Genomic DNA, 19,338 nt, shown 5'->3' with positions numbered 1-19,338 from the left:
TATTGTAGTAGTCCAAGCAAAAATTGATGGTTTGAGGCTGGTTTAGAGCAGTAACTATATAAATAGAGAGAAGTGACTGACATGAGATATATTTGAGATGGAGAATCAACAAGATTGGCTACTGATTGAATGAGGGATAAGGAAGAGGGAAGAGTGGAGTATGATTTTTAAGATTGTGAACCAGAGTGGTTGGAAAGATGGGGGTTCCTTCAACAGAAATAGGGAGGCAATGAAAAGAGGAGAGGGTTTTGGGGAAAAGATAATGAATTCTGTTTTTTTTTAAATTTTTTAAAATGAATTGTTTTATGTATGTTGGGTTTTGAGGTGCCCATGAGACATCTAGGTGATGATATCAAGCATACTTTTGGAGCTATGAGACTGGAAATCTGGAAAGAATAAATGAATTTGTAGATGACTGAAACTTTGTAAAGTTTGTAAAACTCTTAATATTCTAAGCCTGATTCATATTAACTCCACTCTAAGAGGTGGTAGTAGTACACTGTGACTATTTTCACTTTAAAGAAAGACTATATTAGCAGGTCTTTGTTTTTTTAGAATTCATTTCAACCCTTTATCTTCAATGTTGTGCATATGCTGGAAATTCACATTATGATAACAACAGCTTGCTGGTCTATTGCAACTTTGTAATTTAAGAAAGTTATCTCATTTGATATTCACAACAATTCCATGCTGAATTAAGGAAGGCTGTGATTGTGCTTTCTGGGCGTTTCTTCGAGTTTGCGCATATAGGGAAATGAGTATCTCTTCTAAGCTGTATAGATTTCCTCTAACAATCTAGCTTGTCATTGTATTGTTAAATTGAAACTCAGATCTCCTAACTACAACCATCATTAAGGCATTGAGGCAATGAAAAGAGGATCTGGCATCAGGGATTTAGGGTCAAATCCCAGTTCTCTTACTTATTACTGAGTGGCTTTGCCTAAGTCACTTAACTTCTCGGGACTCAGTTTCCTCATTTGTAAAATGAGAAGATAGACCTAGAAGACTTCAAACACCCTTCTAGCTCCAAATCGATGATCTACGATTACGCAGAAATACTTTGGCTCTGTTTCCCAACTGGGAAGTTGAACGTCTTGACAGAACGTACAGACATTTATTCAATAACTAAGTATACATTAAGCGCCTGCTACGTGCCCTAGGAACCTTTGGTTTCCTGAGACTATGCTGACGTCACACAAAACGCAGCCAATTATCTCGCGTTCCGTTCTTTTCATTCTTTCCTCCATTCCTGTGGTCTTTTCGTTAGTGCTTTTGCTTCTGCATTTTCTTTTTAATCCCATTAAGGCACCATGAGCTATGTGTATATTACGTAAGACTAATGTTGCAAGGTTCCACATAAAACACAAAACCCTCTCGTGCACAAGCGGACCCCGGGGAGCGGCTGCAAGGCCGCTAGCCCGCCTGCGCAGAGATAAGACCTCCTCCTTAGCAGGGGTCACCCAGTCTGAAGGGGAGTGGGCGGGGCCAGACTCGCGCACGGAACCGACCCTGCCTATCCCCGCCCCGTTACGTCACTTCCTGCCAGGCTCCCTCGCCAGGCATTGTGGGTGGCCGGCCGGGGTCTCCTGGAGACGACCATGGCCGGGGATGCGGGAGGTCGCGGTTGCCCAGGGTCGGAGATGCTCCTGCACCCGGAGTTGCTGTCCCAGGAGTTCCTGCTGCTCACGCTGGAGCAGGTGAGGCGCCCCCCGGCCAGGCCAGGGAGTGGGGTCCGCCGCCGCGACGCTGGCCCTCGGAACGGGTCGTGGTGGCGATCGCAGCCGCTCCCGGGAGCCCCGGCGGGCGAAGGAGGGAGGCCCTCGTGTCCTCGCCCGAGGCTTGCCTGGCGACCGCTTGCCACACCCCTCGGCGTCTGATGGTTTTCTGGACGGCGAGGGCGTGCGGGCCGCCTCTCTTTCATTCATTCCACCTGAGCTTCTAGGTGCCTACTGCAGAGGCCCGGGCAGGCCTGTGGAAAGAGGCCCGGTAGGTGAGGATGGAGGTGGGGCATTACCATAATGATAAGAGCCCATCTATCCATGGCACTGCCTCAGACCAAGCCCAGGACGTAGTTGATGCAAGTCTTATATCCCATTATCCTGGTGAAGAAACTGAGACTCAGGGTCTTAAGGGATTTGCGGAGGGCTGGTAAGTAGTAGACTAAGTCCTGTATTCTGACTTTAACTCCAGCACGTATTTTACTGCAACATGTTGCTTCGCGGAAGGAAAGGAGGAGAAAGGGAGAATAGGAGCCAGGACAGAGGGAGGAAGTGAAAAAGAAGAAAAACTGAGGATATAAAAGTAACTACCAAAAATGTCTCTGTCTTTGGGTAACCTACCTTGCCATTGCCTTGTTTATCCCTCTTAATTCTAGGGCCTTCCCTCTGTTGATTGTTTCCAATTTATCCCCTAGATAGCTTCTTTGTACATAGTTGTTTGCATCATTTCTCCCCTAGTCGATTGTGAGCTCCTTGAGAGGGGACTGTCTTTTACTTTTCTTTGTATCCCCAGCACTTAGCACAGTGCCTGACATATGTTAGGCACTTAATAAATTGAGGGTCTGACACTTGAGTTAATTTCCCATGTTTCTTTTTTTCCCTACTCAATCATATAGACGGTTATGTTAAAATAAGTAGAGTGTTGTAAGGGGGGAAATACTGGATTTAGAGTCAGAAAAATTGGGTTCGTTTATACCAGTTAACTAGCTGTAAAACTAGGTAAGTCATTTCACTTCTCTATGCATCAGTTTCATCATAGGTAAGGTGGTAATATTTGTATTACCTACCTGCTTGATAGGCTTGTTAATCAAATGAAACAGTGTCTGTAAAACACTTTGTAACTATGAAGGTTTTACATATTGTGCACTTATGTTTATATTATCTAATGATATATTTTCTAATGAAGATCTGAAATCCCAAGGTGTTTTTTTTTCTTCCAACTGTTTTTAAGTTGGTAAAGGATTTAAATTTGTAAGAAAGTTATGGTTCATCATAGAGGGAAAAAATAGATCAGAGCAGTTTGTGTTCATTTGGAGAAATGGCAAGTTTAGAAGTGGGTGACACTTTTGAACAGTTATGCTAAAAGATATCACTGCACTTTTAGGTCTTTCTGGAAAGAATTAGGGGTAGTGTCACTTAATTTCCCATTCCCACTTCAGCCTGTATTCTTGAATCAGCTCTGAAGAAATAAGCATATCACCCTCTTAATTGAATGTTGTTAAAATTTGAAATTCCAGTGTCATGTGAAGCTATATATTATTCTAGAACACAGGGATCGCTTGAGGGAAGGGCTTGTTTCATTCTTTGTGTCTTCATCCCCCAGTTCCTAGCGCAATGCCTGGTGCCTAGTAGGCACTTAATAAATGCTTGTTGATTGATTCTTTGAACTTTTTCATCCCATATACCCCTTGAGCCCTGTAAATGGATTGGGAGTTGGGTAGAGGTAAGACAAGATTGCCATTCTGTTGATACAAGAAAAAAGTTATGGTTATATCTTGCCTCTTGTTTTCCAGAATAGTTACGAGCAGAAGGGAAATGAGGTGACAGAGAGAGGTATAGTTAGGATGTTTGGATGATGGGTAGGAAAAACAAAACCAAGTCAAACCAAAAAGCAGTACTTGATAGTGTATACAGAGCAGATTGCTCTAATGATATACTACTGCCAGCCTCAGAAATAGTAGTTTGATTCTTATACCTCCTGCAGCTATCGTTGATCTAAGGGATATAAGGAATAATGCTTTTAAATGCCGGCATAAACGATGTACTAGATCAGGTTGTCCAACACAGAATGGAGGCTTAGTGGCAGTAAATAAAAGTTTTGAGGGAGGATGTAGTAGATAGTCATTGTTATACTTGGTAAAATTTATGCTATGGAACATTATCATTCTTTTTGTTTTGTGTGGCTAAAGTGACTAAGGTGTGGTGCTAAGCAGTCTTTTTGCTTGTAAAAGTAGTCCAGGTTTTAGCTATAACTGCTTTTCTCAAACTTGATACTGCTGCAGTGCTTCTTATGTTTTTTTACTATGTGTATCTGGGTCTTTTATAGTTGTTGTTAGACTTTTTTAGGTGAGCAGAGAAGGAATGGTCTAAAAAGCTTATTTCATTATCATGTTAACTTTTTGAAAATTTCCTTGTTCTCTTTTCCACAGAAGAATATAATTGTTGAAGAGGAAATAAAGATCAACAAAGATGACCTTACTGATCTCTATGTTCAACATGCCATACCATTGCCTCAAAGGGAATTACCAAAAAGTAGATGGGGGAAAATGATGGAAAAGAGAAGAGGGCAAAATGAATTGAAAAATGAGCATAAAAGGTACTTTTGTAGTGCTTCTGGTTTTAATTTCATTTCATATGGTTTGCACCTTTGAAAATATTTAAGGTACTAAAAAAATGTATGATATAAAGGTAGCAGTACCCAGTCAAATGCCTTCTTTCAGGAATGGAGGTTTGAAATTCTATAAAATGGAAGAAGTATGGTTCAAAACTAGTTAGTGTTAAAAATATCTGGGGGATTCAGTGATTGCAAGCTCAGTATGAGTTGATAGTGTGACATGGAAGCTAAAAGCTAGTAGAATCTTGGACTTCATTAAGAGAAGTACAGTGTCCACAATGCCTGCCCTGGTCAGATCCTATCTAGAATATTGTTTTCAGTTTGGTGTACCACATTTTAGGAAGGATATTTGTAGGCTGAATCATGCCCAGAGGAGGGTGAGCAGGCTGTTTAGGGGTCTGGAAACTTTCATAGACAACCCGCTTGAAGGAACTCCAGATGTTCAGCCTTCAGAAGAGGAAACTTGGTGCAGTGGAGCTGTGTAAGGATTTGAAGGGCTGTCATGTGGAAAAGAGATAATGGACCTATTTTACTTAACTCCAGAGGACAGAACTAGGAGCAGTGGGTAGAAGTTGTGGAGAAACAGCCATAGGCTCAATGTAAGGGAAAACTTCTAACAACTTAGGGCTGCCTTAAAATGTAATATTAGGTTTTCCTTTCATCAGAGGTCTTTAGGTGAAGATTTGGATGGCCATTTGTCAAGGATGTTTTAGAGAGACTGTTCCAGTTTAGGTACAACTTGGACTAGTCCTGTCTTCCTCTAAGATTCTATGGTTCTGAGATTGTCAGGGCCTGTGTGCTGACAGAGCTGGGCATTGGAAAAATAGGCTTTAGGATTAGGTTCATCTTTCCATTTTACTGGCTTTCTGTCCTTGGTTCTGTGCATTTTCATCTGAATCACTTCCAGATTGGTAGAGATTATCTCAGAGGCAGTTGCAAACCATGGAAGCCCTTCCACCTCTCTCTCTGCTCTGTGTCTTTTTATAGGGGCTGACAGAGGCTTATCATTTTTTGGTACCTGTTCTTATGTAGGTGGTGCCTAATTCAGGAAACAAGGCATAACATTCTGCTTCAGTTACAGTACTTTGATGTTCCAAGGATAGTGCCATTAGTTCATTTAATTAGAGCATCCTGCTTAAGACACCATCATTGTTGGTTCCATCCTAGTGTGATTCAGAAAGTTTTGCTCTGTTCCTTAGCTACAGACTGCACAAGAAATCCTACCTAGACATCTCACAAATATATGCCATTGATCACAAGGTAACAAGACTAGGAGGGAAAGGTAGATTGATCATTAAGAAATCCGTTACTGCTATTGGAAAACAGCTCAAAGTCCTTGCCTCATTTACTGTTCGTTACCAGAGTCATCTTTATATACAGAATCCATCAAATTGTTAATGTATTAATATTGAACATTCTGTTATCATTATCTTGTGTTAGACTGGTTGAAAACTACTATTGCATAAAACCTAACTACATTAGATAGTTGGGCCTCTGAATGTAAAGCTTTTTGTTTGCTTGATGGTGAACGTGCCATTTATGTCACCGTTTGTCTTAAAGGTTATGTGATAAAGCAGTTTATGTGTTGCTATTGGTTTCCAGTAATTTGTAACAATATATACTGTGGCAGTCTTCTTTAGAGTTGTCAGTGAAAAGACTTTTTACACATACTTTGCTGTAGTTGCCTGTTTTGATTTATAACGTGACAGTTCTCACATGATTGACTCAGTGTTTTTTGAGCAAAGATTTAATGATAACATAGCAATGCTTAAAATCTGGCGTGTGAAAGTCCTGATTTGCTCAAAAAATAAACAGAGGGTGATTTTGGTTTATTTATGAAAGGCATCACAGTACAATTTCCTCCATCAAGCACCCTTTCATGCATTTAAAATTATTTGATTTATTAGGATGAGCTAGCTGACCACTTTTTCAGAAACAGATCTATTCCATAAATTTAGGCCCTTTATTCTGTTGGATTCACAAATGAATCTCGTGATCACCATTTATGATTGAATGTATAGATTAGCTACTAGGGATTAAAGTATTCCAGATACTGGATGTGATGCCACTAATAAGACTTTACGGCAAATATCCAAGGTACCCTTTCTTTGTATATCTTTTATTTCAGGAAATGGAATTGCTATGCCACATTGACCATAGATTTTGCTAACATTTCAAAGATTTAATGCAAGCTTACAATTCAATATCTAATCTAGACTATTGCTTAAGGCAAAGACAGCTATTTCTAAAGAACTAGGAGAGTGTCACTGACCTAAGTTTTTGGAGAAAGTTTGGTTCTTAGTGTAGATTTCCATTTTTAAAACAACCTCTGTATACCTTGTATGCACATTAAAGCTTGAATTTCAGTGTGTCACTCATGTATATATAAAATATTGGGATAAATTACTGATAATCATTTTCCTCTGTTTTGCAACTGTAAACCTGGTTACTAGTACTTAGGCATAGTTTTACAAATTCCCCTCACACACACAGTGCTTCATACCTCCTTTCCCCCCTTTAAAAAAACAAAATAGCTTATTTTGCATTTGAATTTCATTTAGCTGGTTTACTAGTGCAGATGCTATTTTTCAGGAGTTAAAAGGTTTCTTTATTTTTCAGGGATATAAGTGTGGAAGGTTTACGGAAAAGACCCCTCATTGTCTTTGATGGAAATTCAACAAGTACAAGCATAAAAGTGAGAAAGACTGAAAATGGAGCTAATGGTCATCTGAAGCCTCCTCCATCAGTAGGCATTACTAACAATACCTTTAGGAAGTTACCAAATTCAAATGCTTCCTCCCTTGTTCTGCCTTCTACCTTGCCTACAGACATTAAAGTGGAAACCAATAATGACACTAAACAGAACCATGTGCTAATAACTAGTAGGAGTACATTGGCCAATGTAAAATCATCACCTTTATCTCCTGTTGGTGGAACTACCGTTGTGAAATTAAAGAGAACTGTTCCAAAAGAAGAAGCAGAATCAGTGGTAGGTATATGGTGGTTTTCATACTAAATAAATGGCCTGAAAAGTGAGTGGTGAGGCTAAGATGTCACTTGTTCATCTTGGATCTATTAATGGTTGTTTTTCTTTTTCATTTTTGACTACTTTGAGGCTTGGAAAACTAAAAAATAACCATGGTTTCAATCTCTGTCTCATTCACTTTTGTATCCATTTATAATGTCTTTACATGAACTATTTTTAGGTCAGAAAAACACATTCTACTCTTACTTCTAACTGGTAGAGAGTTGCTATATGCACTCTCCTTTTTTGAGGACTGTTTAGAGAAGTCATTGTTATGTTGTATTCAGTTAATATAATTTAACATTTGGATGCTTGGAATTATCTTAAATTAATAAAATTGCCACAGTAGTGTAATATACTTAGTGAATGTATCTGGTAGATGTTTTAATCTGTTAGGTGAATATTTCGAGATGGGTTGGCTACCTAGGTAGTTCCTCTTCAAGAGTTTATTTTGTGATCCTTGTGTGTGTATACACATACTTATATACACACATATATATAAGCATACACATATACATATATATATTCACTATTCTTACAAAGAATTCACTTTTTAACAAAGGAGAATTTAGGTTAGCTCATTTCCCTAATTTGTTTCTCATTGTGCTTGTGGAGGTACTCTGACATTCTTCACAACTAACTGTTGGGTAGTGTTTTTAGTTTTAAGATTTATGAGGGTGGTGTCTTACTGATGATTTATTCAAACACCACCCTCATTTTACAGACAAGGAAGAGGTCTAGAAATCACTTTTATGATAGGGTTTTTTTTGGGGGAGGGATCACCCGGGAAAGCGTAACTCCAAATAGTACAGATAAAATAGAATAAGTCTTGTTAATAAATAAGACCTGTACAACTTAAAGATGGGCAAGAAGAAACCCACTACAAATATTATGGTACTTGGCAATTTAAGTAGCACTTGTATAAATAATATCTTTGCATCCACCATGAGGTTTATTCTTTTTGGAAACATGGAGAGGGTTTTAGACCTGTGATTTTATTGGTATAGGGAGCTTCTGGTGAAAAAAGCCCCTCCACCAAAGCATATTGGTTATGGCTTTGTTTTAGAATGTTGTGTGGGTCACAGAGAAGTTATGTGACTTACGTAGGGTCACAGAGCCAATATATCAGAGGTGGGACTTGGAACCAGGTCTTCCTGACTTTGAGGCTGGCTCTCTAGCCACTATACCATGCTGTCTCTCCTTAAATTAGAATTTGCCGTTAAATTTTCAGTTTTTTGGATAGTTAACTATGTTCCATTTTTCCAGCATCTGTGGCATTTATTTTGCTGAGCATGAAATAAAATGTATTTCCACCAGATGGCAGCAGAGATCCACCGTGTAGCACCATCTCCATAAACCTGTGGTTGTACATATTGTTTGTTTTTCATCGAAATATATATAATAATTTATTTAACCATCTTTTTTTTTCAGAGTGAATTAAAGCCCACAGAAGCAAAGAGGAAGATCCAGCATGTTACATGGCCATGAATGAATGGGGTTCCCCAAAATGTAAATATATCCTATAACCATAGATTTCAGAACAAAAAGGTCATATTTGTTGACCACTTTAAGTACTATATTTACAGGGATTCTGATTTCTGTGGAATTTTCTTAAAAGGTTTAAGAAAGCCTTGCAGATAAGTTCCAAAAATTTACCTTCCCCTTAAACATTCTTTTCTTTTTAATCCTTCCCTCTCATACAGTAGTGGTCAAATCGTTAAAAATCAGTATTTTTTACTAAAGGCCTGCTATATGTCATTAATCACCTTGGCCAATGGCTGTTTGCAAGTTTGATAATAAGCTTTCTGATTCAGTACAGAAATAATTTTCACCAGACAACTTCAGAGTATGTGACAATTTTCTAAGTTTTTGTTCATCTCCCACTCTTTGTTATAGCCAGTTTAGTGGGTTTCCTCCATCTCTGTGTGCTCAGTGGAAGAATGTTTGTCATATAGGTGTGTCAGCAAATATTACTAAACTAATTCCTAAGAGATCATCAAGTAAAATGAATTTATAACATGGCACTTCAGCATAATCAGAATTTACCAGTAAGCTGCTGCTACTTTCATTGATGGAACTAGTAATAATGACAGACTGGTTTTGTTATGAATTTATTAGCTATAATGATGTTTAATTTAAAGTTTACCCACCTGTGGGAATTTACATGTCACCTTTTTGATATGTTATGATCTTGCACTTGAGAATATAGATATCACTCACTGCAATTGAATTTGAGGTTAAAGAAATTTTGAACATACAGAAATGATCAACTCCTATTTAACTTAAAGGCCTATTAAAATAGTAGCAGCTGTTGACAGTGTGTGCTACTGTAGGCAACCCTATTAGATACTGTCAGTACTCCTAAGTAAGAAAGAATTGTATTAGGTGTATATGTAAAGGCAAGGAGAAATGGTCTGGGATGAGCAGAAGAAAAGATTCTGGAGCTAGAAATTTGCTACAAAGGAAATATGAATTGTCTGATTGAACTCTTAACTAGGTATAACACTGCTAGTATATTTGAATGGCCTGCCATGTGAGTGGCCTTTGTCTTAACTCTTTAATCACCAACCATTTTAATTTATTGGATAATTTGTTTCAGTGGGCACGCAGCTCTGATTTTTCAGTGAAAGCCAGTGGTAAAGAAGGATTCACTTTACATTAATATGCTTTACATCTAACTTTTCGTGAAAACATTGCTTATGTAAAGTACTTGTATGGTTGACCTTCAACTTGGGGTAGAATTTTTCTAATATTTTGTAGAGTAGTACCTTTACTTTTTGATGCTGAGCTTATTTATTTTAGTTTAGTTCTTGACTAGCCTTACAAACTGTAATTTACCTTTGTGGATAATACTTTTTAAAATTCCAACCCATGATTTCTTTTTTTAAACATACCCCCTTCAGCTCAAGCTGTATAACTTGTACTACGTATAGTAAACTAGATAAAGCCTAGGTGTTGATGATTTTTGGATATGTGGTAATCTGCAGGGCTGATTTATATGATCTTGAAGGACAACTACAGTCATAAATGTATGTGTTTGAGTATTTACACAATTACAAATTTGGAGTAATATGAAAGATTATATTTTGCATTCTGTAGTCACACTTAGCTTTTATTTCCATTTCTCAGTTGAGTGAAAATTATTCTATTGGCAATTCTTAGTCAATGGAAACATTGTAATTGCTTTTATTACTCAATGAAATTAATTTCTTATTTGTGTGTTTAACATACAGGTTAAGTTGGTAATAACAGCTGAACTGTGTAACACCATTTCTTCAAATTGAAGTTTATATTATGGTCATTCAGAGTAAATGCACATATGGCAGCACATTATTAAGCTGTTTTTTTCTGTTTGAAACATTGTGGAGAAGTCAGAATAGAAGAGTGCCATGCCACGTACGTATGAAATATGAGCATCTTCTCAAGGTATAGATGCACTTCCTCAATCCAGGAAAAACCTTTCTCCACATAATAATGTACATTAAAGGACAGGTGTTGGGGTATAAAAGTGTTGGAAGCTCAACGTTTTAAATTTTTGTGTAGTGTGTTTATGTCTCTCTTTATGATGGTTTTAAAGGGCTTTGGAAGAACTTGGTTTGAACTTAGAAGAACTTTTTGGATCATCCTTTATTCACTAACATTTTTCAAGTCTAAGTTGTAGTTTCTAATTCTCCATCCACAAGAGCCAGATTCTCTTAGTGTAGGGGTAGGCAATGTGGTATTGGTGTCACTGTGTGGCCTGATGAAATTTTAGTGGCATTGTGTCACTTTTCTCCCATCATATATACCTTTTTCTTTAATTTTTTTTATTCCTTTTTCCTTCTTCTTGAGTTTTCCTTTATTTTCATCCATTTTTTTCCCCTTCTCCACTGCCTAAGCTTGAGTCTTGCCAGTTGCCCTTATGGGCATTTGGTCTGTTGATGACATTGAGGGCAGAAGGGATTACTTGCTCCTGCCTTCTCTCTAAGCCCTGGGTATTCTTTCACTTTTGAGCCACTCAGTTCCTGTTAACTACAGATAGCATTATACAGATATACTAAATAGCATCACTGGTCTAAAAAGTAATGTGCCATTTAAAAATCTCATATTAAAACCTAGAAAGTTACTAGGCACTAGGAGAAGCTGGCTCAACTAATATTATGACCATGATCTGTATGTCTTTATTGAAGCTCTCACAATGTGCTTCTTTACTTAAGCTGTGGAAGAGGGTCCTAAAAGTGATCTGAAAGCTCATGAAGTAGCAATTACTTTTTTTAAGTTTACATTAAGTAAAAATACCAATAGATTGTCATAAATAGGTGTTAGCTTCCCTTCTTCACTATTGTGGATTTTCAATTACATTTAGATGCTGTAAAATGGTCAAAATGTTCTTTTTTAAAAAGTGTGCTCTTTTACTAAACATTTGTGCAGATTTTGTACTTCAGTACAAGAAAGTTTAATATTGTAATGTACATTTTTTTGTATGTAAAGATTCTTTTAAGTAGCCTTATCCTTATTTAAATAAATAAAATTAATTCAACTCTACTTTTGAAGAAATCTGTTATTTGTCACTTTTTTTTTTTTGGTGAGGCAATTGGGGTTAAGTAACTTGCCCAGAGTCACACAGCTAAGTGAATGTTATGTGTCTAAGGCTGGATTTGAACTCAGGTCCTCCTGACTCCAGAACCAGTACTCTATCCACTGTGCCACCTAGCTGACCCGAAAAAGTCTGTTATTTCTAAAGCATGTTCTACTAACATGTGAATATAAGGTGACAATCCTTTTTATTTTAATCAACTATCCTAAAAGAAGAAATGTTTAGATTTTTATAGCACAGATTTCCATATCTTAATTGGAATATGGTCCAGATTTCCTGAAATGCCGATAATCTTGACATGTCTCAGGTCCCAGTCCTCAGCTCCCAGTGGGAGAAGAACTATAAAGGGCTGGGAATAGAGATGCATTCTGCTATAGAAATTGTCACATGGGAACTTGTTCAGCCTCTTTACAATTCCAGAGGGATGGGCTGGAAAAATGCCTTTGTGTGAACTAGCTCATTCAAGAAGATAAAAAATAAATCAGGGATACATAGATGGGGGGAGGGGGACAGGATAAATTGGTTTGCTCTGCATTTTAATTTCTATCCCAGAATTTTAAGTATTATAAAGGTCCTTTTATTTATATTTTTAGTTAATTTAATAAGCATTTATGTTTTCCTCGCATCTCTTCACTTCCCCCTTGAGTGAGTAGGGAACCTTGAAAGAAGTATACATAACTGAGCAAAAAAAATTCCCACATTAGCCATGAATATCTCATTCTACATCTTGAGACTAAACCCCTGTCAGGAGGTGGATAACATTTTTCATTATCTTATGGAATTGTGGTTGGTCATTGCATTGATCATAATTCTTCAGTCTTTCTAAATTGCTTACCTTTACAGTGTTATTTTATAAATTTGATTCTGTTCACCTCACTCTGCATCAGTTGAATGAAACTATCTCTATCATCATTTCTTATGGTGAAGTGATGTTCCATTATATTACAGTTGTTTCAAACTCAAGGTCAGCACAATTCCATAGTGCAGCCCGAACCAAATTAAAATGCAAAATTAAGGTTGGGAAATGTTTAACAAAATAAATAAAAATACAATGTAACAAAAATTATTTAATTTGTGGTTTTCTAAGTCAGTGTGCTGAAGCAAGAATCCTTATCTATTTAAATGTGTCACAACTATATTACATTTATATTACTTAATTTCTTCTGCCTTTCACAGTTAATTCCTTCCCCCTTAGTTCTTTGCCTCTATTAAAGATTACTGTAAATACTTTTGCACATATATATCCTTTTCCTCTCTCTTTTGGGGTATAGGCCTCATTATTGGTATTGCTGTGTTAAAAACATGCACACTTTACCAAGTTTTAGCTAGTTCCAAATTGCTTTCCAGGATGGATGGACCAATTCACAGTTATGCCAACAGGGTGTTAAATGTGCCTGTTTTCCTGTAACCCCTCCAATGTTTGTCATTTTCTTGATTTGTCAGCTTTGTCAATCTAATGGGTGTGAGGTGGAACTTCACATCTGTAATTCTCTGATTATTAGTGATATGTCGTATTTTTTCATATAGCTATAGATCTAGGTTAGATTTCTTCCTTTGCACAACTGCTTGTTCATATCCTTTGATCATTTATCAGTTAGAGAATGATTCATTATAAATTTGAATCAGTTCCATATTATCTTGGAAATGAGATTTTTATCAGAGACCTTGTTGCAAAGATTTTTGTGAAGGTCCTTTTTTAAGTTTATATAAAATTACAAGCTGCTTCAGTGTATTCTAAATTATTAGTTTTTTGATGCACCTAGATCCATAATTTCAGTAATATGGCCTATTCCCTCCAGATGTGCAAAATAAAACCCTTCCATTTTAATGTAAAATGAGTATAATGACAGAAGTTAATAATCTGAAATTTTTCAAATAAAATTAGTCTTTAGACAAAATATTTTTCCATTAACATGTATTTCTGTGTTGGTAATTCCTATCTTCCTGAAATTTAGGAAAATGTCACCAGTTGTACTGTTAGAGAAATATATACTATATAAAACATAACTGTCATTTATGTAAGCCTATTCTAAATACTTTACACTTCTACAAAATGAAATTAACACTAGTGTTGTTAGAGTCGTAATGATGGGAGACATAATAGCTTTATCTCAGTTTGAGTCTCATTTGAATTTTGACTACACAATCAGAATGGAAGCCAACAAATTTGAGGGTCTGGGAGTAGACAAGACATTGCATAATGTTTTATTCAATGGCTACTTTCTCTTGGTGTTATTTCTTAATACCTTAAATTAATGGTCAGGTTATTAATGGGTGAGACTACAAAGACAATTTGTGCACTGCCTCTGGATTCAGAAGACTTGGGTTCAAATCTTGACTCTGGTGCTTACCACCTCTGTGACCTTGGGCAAATATCTGAGTTCTCTGGATCTCATTTTCCTTATCTATAAAATTGAGGAAGTTGGCCTTTTGGCTTCTCTTGAGATCTCTAAAGCTTTAATCCTTTGATTCTATAAAACCTGAGTGATTTTTCCCCTTATTTCCAATTCCAATTCCTTCCTAGATACTTAGCATTATAAACATGATGTGACTGAAATTTTACTATTGACATTTTTAAAGAAAAATTTCCAGGAGGTCTTAAAATGTCAGTTCCTTAATTCATACACTGTTTCAAATATATAGTTTCTAGACAGACACTTTACTCCCAAATGTCCATAACATCAAAAAATTATGAATATTCATTTTCTTGGTCATCTTTTGTAATGTGTAAGAATTTTTATATTATTTTAATTTTTAATTCTTTTCCTTCAAAGCATATCAAATAAGTAAATACCAAAATGTGGCATCATGGTAAGATGGGTAATAATCTAATTTTAAAACTTCATTTATAAGTAGTTTCAGTCTTACTCAAACCGTTAAACACCATTTAACTAATGATTACTTTCAGATGTGTCTACATCAATAATTATATGGAGAGAAAAATAAGCCCTTGAAGTATATGCTTTCCAGCCATCATGTAGAAAAAAATGTTAGTGCTTAAGGGCAGCTAGGTGGCACAGTGGATAGAGTGCCAGGTCTGCAGTCAGGAAGACTCATCTACCTGAATTCAAATCCAGCCTTGGACATTTACTAGCTGTGTGACCCTGGACAAGTCACTTAACCTTGTTTGCCTCAGCTTCCTCATCTGTAAAATGAGTTAGTGAAGGAAATGGTAAACCACTCTAGTATCTTTGCCAAGAAAACCCCAGTAGGGTCTCAAAGAGTCAGACACAACTGAAAAAATGGCTGAACAACAAGAAGTTAAGTGTTTAAAGGAACCTTAGTCCATCTCCCTCATTTTACATATGAGGAAACCTAGACCCAGAGAGGTGCACACCAGATTAGTGGCTGAAGTGCCACTTTAATTTAGGTCGTATGGCTCTAAGGCCAGTATTTTTGCAACTATTCTGTAGTGCCTCTCAATAACATGTAGTTTAAACTCAGCAAGTGACTTGCTCATAGTAGACATTAAAAAAACTACAAAAACCCAACTTAAATTTGTTGAGCTGAATGGAATTAGACTGCTTCACAGGTAACCTCATGTAATGTGGGTATTTTGTTAACTTTGTAACTAACTCCACTGATACCATTCTAATATGACTGGTTATAAGTGGAATTACCTAAGTTAATGGAGTAGAAGATATGAGGATAATAAAATACAAGAAGATTCTATGACTTTGCAGTTACATTCAGAGATAACCTACCTTGTGCCCAACCTTCACTCTTTAATCTACTGTATACCCTTAAAAGCTGGATAATGAATGACAGCAGATTTTAGTCTTCATAGGTAAGTTATGAAAGATGACAGTTAATAGTGGATTTTAAGCTTACAAAGCAGTATGGTGAATTAAAGTCAATTCAGAGTGTAAGAATAACTCCCAAATCTCTACATCTGTCTCCAACCTGTTCCTCTGAACTCACATCCTCAGTCCTTGAACTACCCGCTTAACATCATCAGGAGGTTCTGCTAACATTTCAAACTCAGTGTATCTAAAAGCGAACTTCTCTTCATCTCCTCCAAAGCTAATCCTCACAACCTCACTCATTTTGTTGATGGCACTGAGGAATCACCCGTATTTGAAACACTGGATACATCTTTGATGTCCTTTTCTCATTCGGTACATCAGTCAGTTGCTAAATCCTATAAATTCTACCTTCAAAATATCATCCATTACCTTCTTCACTCACACTGTGACCACTTGGGGTCATGTTATACTTGCTTGGTTATTGTTCCAGCTTTTCCATGCCTGCAGTCTCTTCTCCGTGACAATCCATCTTTCACACTGCTGCCAAAGTAATCTTCCTAATTCAGAAGATAATCTCATTACTCTCTTTTTCAAACACTTTCAGAGGCTTTTCATTGTGTACAGGATATAATTCACACTCTATCCTGAGCCGGGTGGGAGGGGAGGAGGAGGGACCAAGGACTTCCAAAATCTCACCCCAACTTATTTTTCTAAATTTTCTATTTGCACTGTACATTCTAGCCAAATTCAACTTCTTACTATTGCCTGATTTTGATCCTGCCTTCTCCCCTGGATATTGCTTTATGCTGACTACCATGCCTGGAAGGGACTCTTCCCTACTGTCCTCCTCGAACCTGTTTTCCACTTCATGGCAGTTCCCCATCCTCTTAAAGCCCAACTTAGATGTTACATATTCCAAGAGTGCTGGTACCCCCAACTAGAAGTATTCCCTTCTCACTAGAATTTCTCACACTGCTCTTTTTTGACCTTGGAACATCAAACATTTATTAAATACTTGGCATGTGAAAGATATGCTAGGCAACAGATATGTAGATGAAAATTGGCATGGTCCTTGCCTTTTCCTAACGTAGACTGAAGTTGAATAGGAATAAGGACTTGTCATGTGCCTAACAAAGCATGATAACATAGGGGCAAAAGAAGGATCCAGACAAAGTGCCACAAAACATTTGAGGAGCCAGAAATCAACTAAAACTGGATGGGTCAGAGAAGATCTTATGAATATTAAGGCACCTGAGTTGGACCTGAAGGAAGATGGATTTTATAGAATTACTGAATTTGAGTGGAAGTTACCTCAATAGCCATCTTGTCTAACTCGTACCGTAAAGAAACTCCTTGAGGATCTGCTTGAAGATCGTCATCAAGGGTACTACATTTGGAGGCCACCCATTTCACTTTTGGACAACTCTAATTAGTAAGGACAGGACCAGCAGCAATGAGTGTTAAGTTACAAAAAGATATGGAAGGGCTGTGTGGGAAAAACAGCCACACTAATGTGGAGCTTTGAATTAGTAAAGCCATTCTGAAAAGGAATTTGGAACTATACCCAAAAAGTCATCAAACTCTTCATATTTTTTGAACTGGTTAGAGATTAACAAAAGAAAAAGGGCCCATATGCATGAAAACATTTATAGAAGCTGTTTTTTGTAGCAACCCCAAATTAGAAACTGAAGGGGTGCTCACCTATCGAGGAATGGCTTAACAAATTATGGTATATGAAGGTAGTAGAATATTGTGCCTTAAATAACAAACTTGATGGTTTCAGAGAAACCTTGGAAGATCTGTATTAACTGATGCAGAGTAAAGCAAATACGTTGAGAAAGACTTTTACAATAACAGCTTAAAGAAAAATAAATGTGAAAGACTTGAAGTGACAAACCACATTGGACTGAAGATACAGAATGAATTGAACAGTTTTGGACATGGGCAATGTTGGAATTTGTCCCAACTATGCATATTTATTTTAGCTTTTGTTCAGTTACAGCGAGAGGGGTGAGAGATAGAGAAAATAATTGCTTAATAATTGAAAAAAAAATAAATTATATGTGAAAAAACTACAAAAAGCCCTTCACCCCACTATCCCCTCAAGTCTTTGTCCTATATCTTTCCTCCCTTTCTCATCCAAATTGAAAAAGAAGTCTACATTTGCTCCATTTGCCTCCACTTCCTTTTCTCTTCTTTACCCTTTGCAATCTGAAACTACTCTCTCCAAAGCTGTCAGTGAACACTTAATTGCCAAATCTCGTGGCCTTTTGTCAGACTGATCCTTCTTGACCCATCTGCTGCTTTTGACACTGTTGACCATTCCTTCTTCTTGGATACTGTCTCTTTTCTCGGTTTTAATGGTGATAGTTTCTCCTGGCTGTCATACCACTCCTCAGTCTCCTTTGCTAGCTCATTGTCCACATCATGCCCTTTAACTATTTTCCAAGGTTCTTTCCTAGGCCCTTTTCTCTTCTTCCTCCATACTCTTGTGGTAATCTCATGAGATCCTGTGGATTTAACTATCCTCTCTATGCAGGTGATTCTCAGATCTATATGTCCATTTCTCATTACCTCCCCTGACCTTCAACCCTATGCTTTTTGAACATTTTAAACTAGATGTGCCAGAGACATCTTAAACTCAACATTCTAGAACTGAACGTGTTATTTTTCCCCCCAAATCCTCTCCTTTTTAAAACTTCCCTATTCCTGTTGAAGGCACCACCATTCTTTTAGTCTCCCAGGTTAAAGAGATTATTATTGCCTTATTCTGGAATCCTTCTTTACCTCATGTATTGAATTAGTTGCTAAATCTTGTGATTTCTATGTTCACAAAATCTCTCATATCCAAACTGTTCTCTTTACTCACAGCTACTAATTTAGTTCAGACCCTCGTCACCTCTCCCCTAGATTATTTCAACAGTTTCCTTATTGGTATCCAAGCCTTAAGTCTCCGTTCACTCTAGGCCATTCTACACAACTGCAAATCTGACCATGTGATCCCAGATTCCACCAACTCCAATGTCTTCCTATTGCCTGCAGAATAAAATATAAACTCCTCTGTTTTAAATCCCTACACAATTTAGCCCCAATCTATGTTTCAACAGCTAGGTGGCATAATGGATAGCGTGCCAGGCCTGAAGTCAGGAAGATTCATCTTCCTGAGTTCAAATCCAGCCTCAGGCACTTACCAACTGGGTGACCCTGGGCCTGTTCACTGTTTTACTTAGCCCTGTTTGCCTCAGTTCCTTATTTGTAAAATGAGCTGGAGAAGGAAATGGCGAACCACTCCAGTATCTTTGCCAAGAAAATCCCAAATGGGGTTACAGAGTTGCACACAACTCAAATGACCAAACAACAAAATATTTCCAACTCCCCTTCTTGCACTCAGAGACTTAGCCAAACTATCTTTCTCTTCTGTACCCAACACCCTATCTCCTGTCTTTGTATCTTTGCACTGCCTATTTATGTCTGGCCATCCCCTGTTTCTGGAATGCACTGTCTTTAACTCCACCTCTTAATGTTTAAGACATGGCACAAGCCCCAGCTTCTACATCGAGCCTTTCCTGATTCTCCCGACTGTTAAGTTACCTTGTATTAATATACTTTGTATATACTATATACCTATATATGCATGTATATATACATACACATGCACA

At 37.3% G+C, this 19,338-nt stretch overlaps 1 protein-coding gene across 2 annotated transcripts; it reads left to right on the top strand.

Moving 5' to 3' along the window:
- The first annotated feature begins 1,541 nt into the window (after positions 1-1,541).
- On the top strand, positions 1,542-11,881 carry CUNH2orf49 (chromosome unknown C2orf49 homolog). Of its 2 annotated transcripts, XM_020987915.2 has the most exons (5): positions 1,542-1,697; positions 4,148-4,314; positions 6,952-7,321; positions 8,789-8,866; positions 10,591-11,881. In XM_020987915.2, the coding sequence occupies exons 1-4, from the start codon at positions 1,599-1,601 to the stop codon at positions 8,843-8,845; spliced, it is 693 nt and encodes a 230-aa protein (XP_020843574.1). In that variant the 5' UTR covers positions 1,542-1,598; the 3' UTR covers positions 8,846-8,866; positions 10,591-11,881. The 2 variants fall into 2 exon arrangements, with proteins under 2 accessions (XP_020843574.1, XP_020843573.1); XM_020987914.2 differs by having other exon boundaries at positions 8,789-11,881.
- Positions 11,882-19,338: the final 7,457 nt, after the last annotated feature.

This window comes from Phascolarctos cinereus, unplaced genomic scaffold, assembly GCF_003287225.1.
Source record: "Phascolarctos cinereus isolate Bilbo 61053 unplaced genomic scaffold, phaCin_HiC Scaffold_7;HRSCAF=346, whole genome shotgun sequence".
Lineage (NCBI taxonomy): Eukaryota > Metazoa > Chordata > Mammalia > Diprotodontia > Phascolarctidae > Phascolarctos > Phascolarctos cinereus.
The sequence above is the reverse complement of the archived record's forward strand: the minus strand, read 5'-3'. Positions and strand labels throughout refer to the sequence as shown.

What these genes read in the sequence shown, in the direction of transcription:
- CUNH2orf49 (XM_020987915.2), top strand. Translation starts at nt 1,599, where the DNA reads ATGGCCGGGGATGCGGGAGGTCGCGGTTGCCCAGGGTCGGAGATGCTC. An exon ending in TTGAAAAATGAGCATAAAAG is followed by an intron (nt 4,315 to 6,951) that starts GTACTTTTGTAG and finishes TTTATTTTTCAG; the next exon opens with GGATATAAGTGTGGAAGGTT. An exon ending in AAGAAGAAGCAGAATCAGTG is followed by an intron (nt 7,322 to 8,788) that starts GTAGGTATATGG and finishes TTTTTTTTTCAG; the next exon opens with AGTGAATTAAAGCCCACAGA.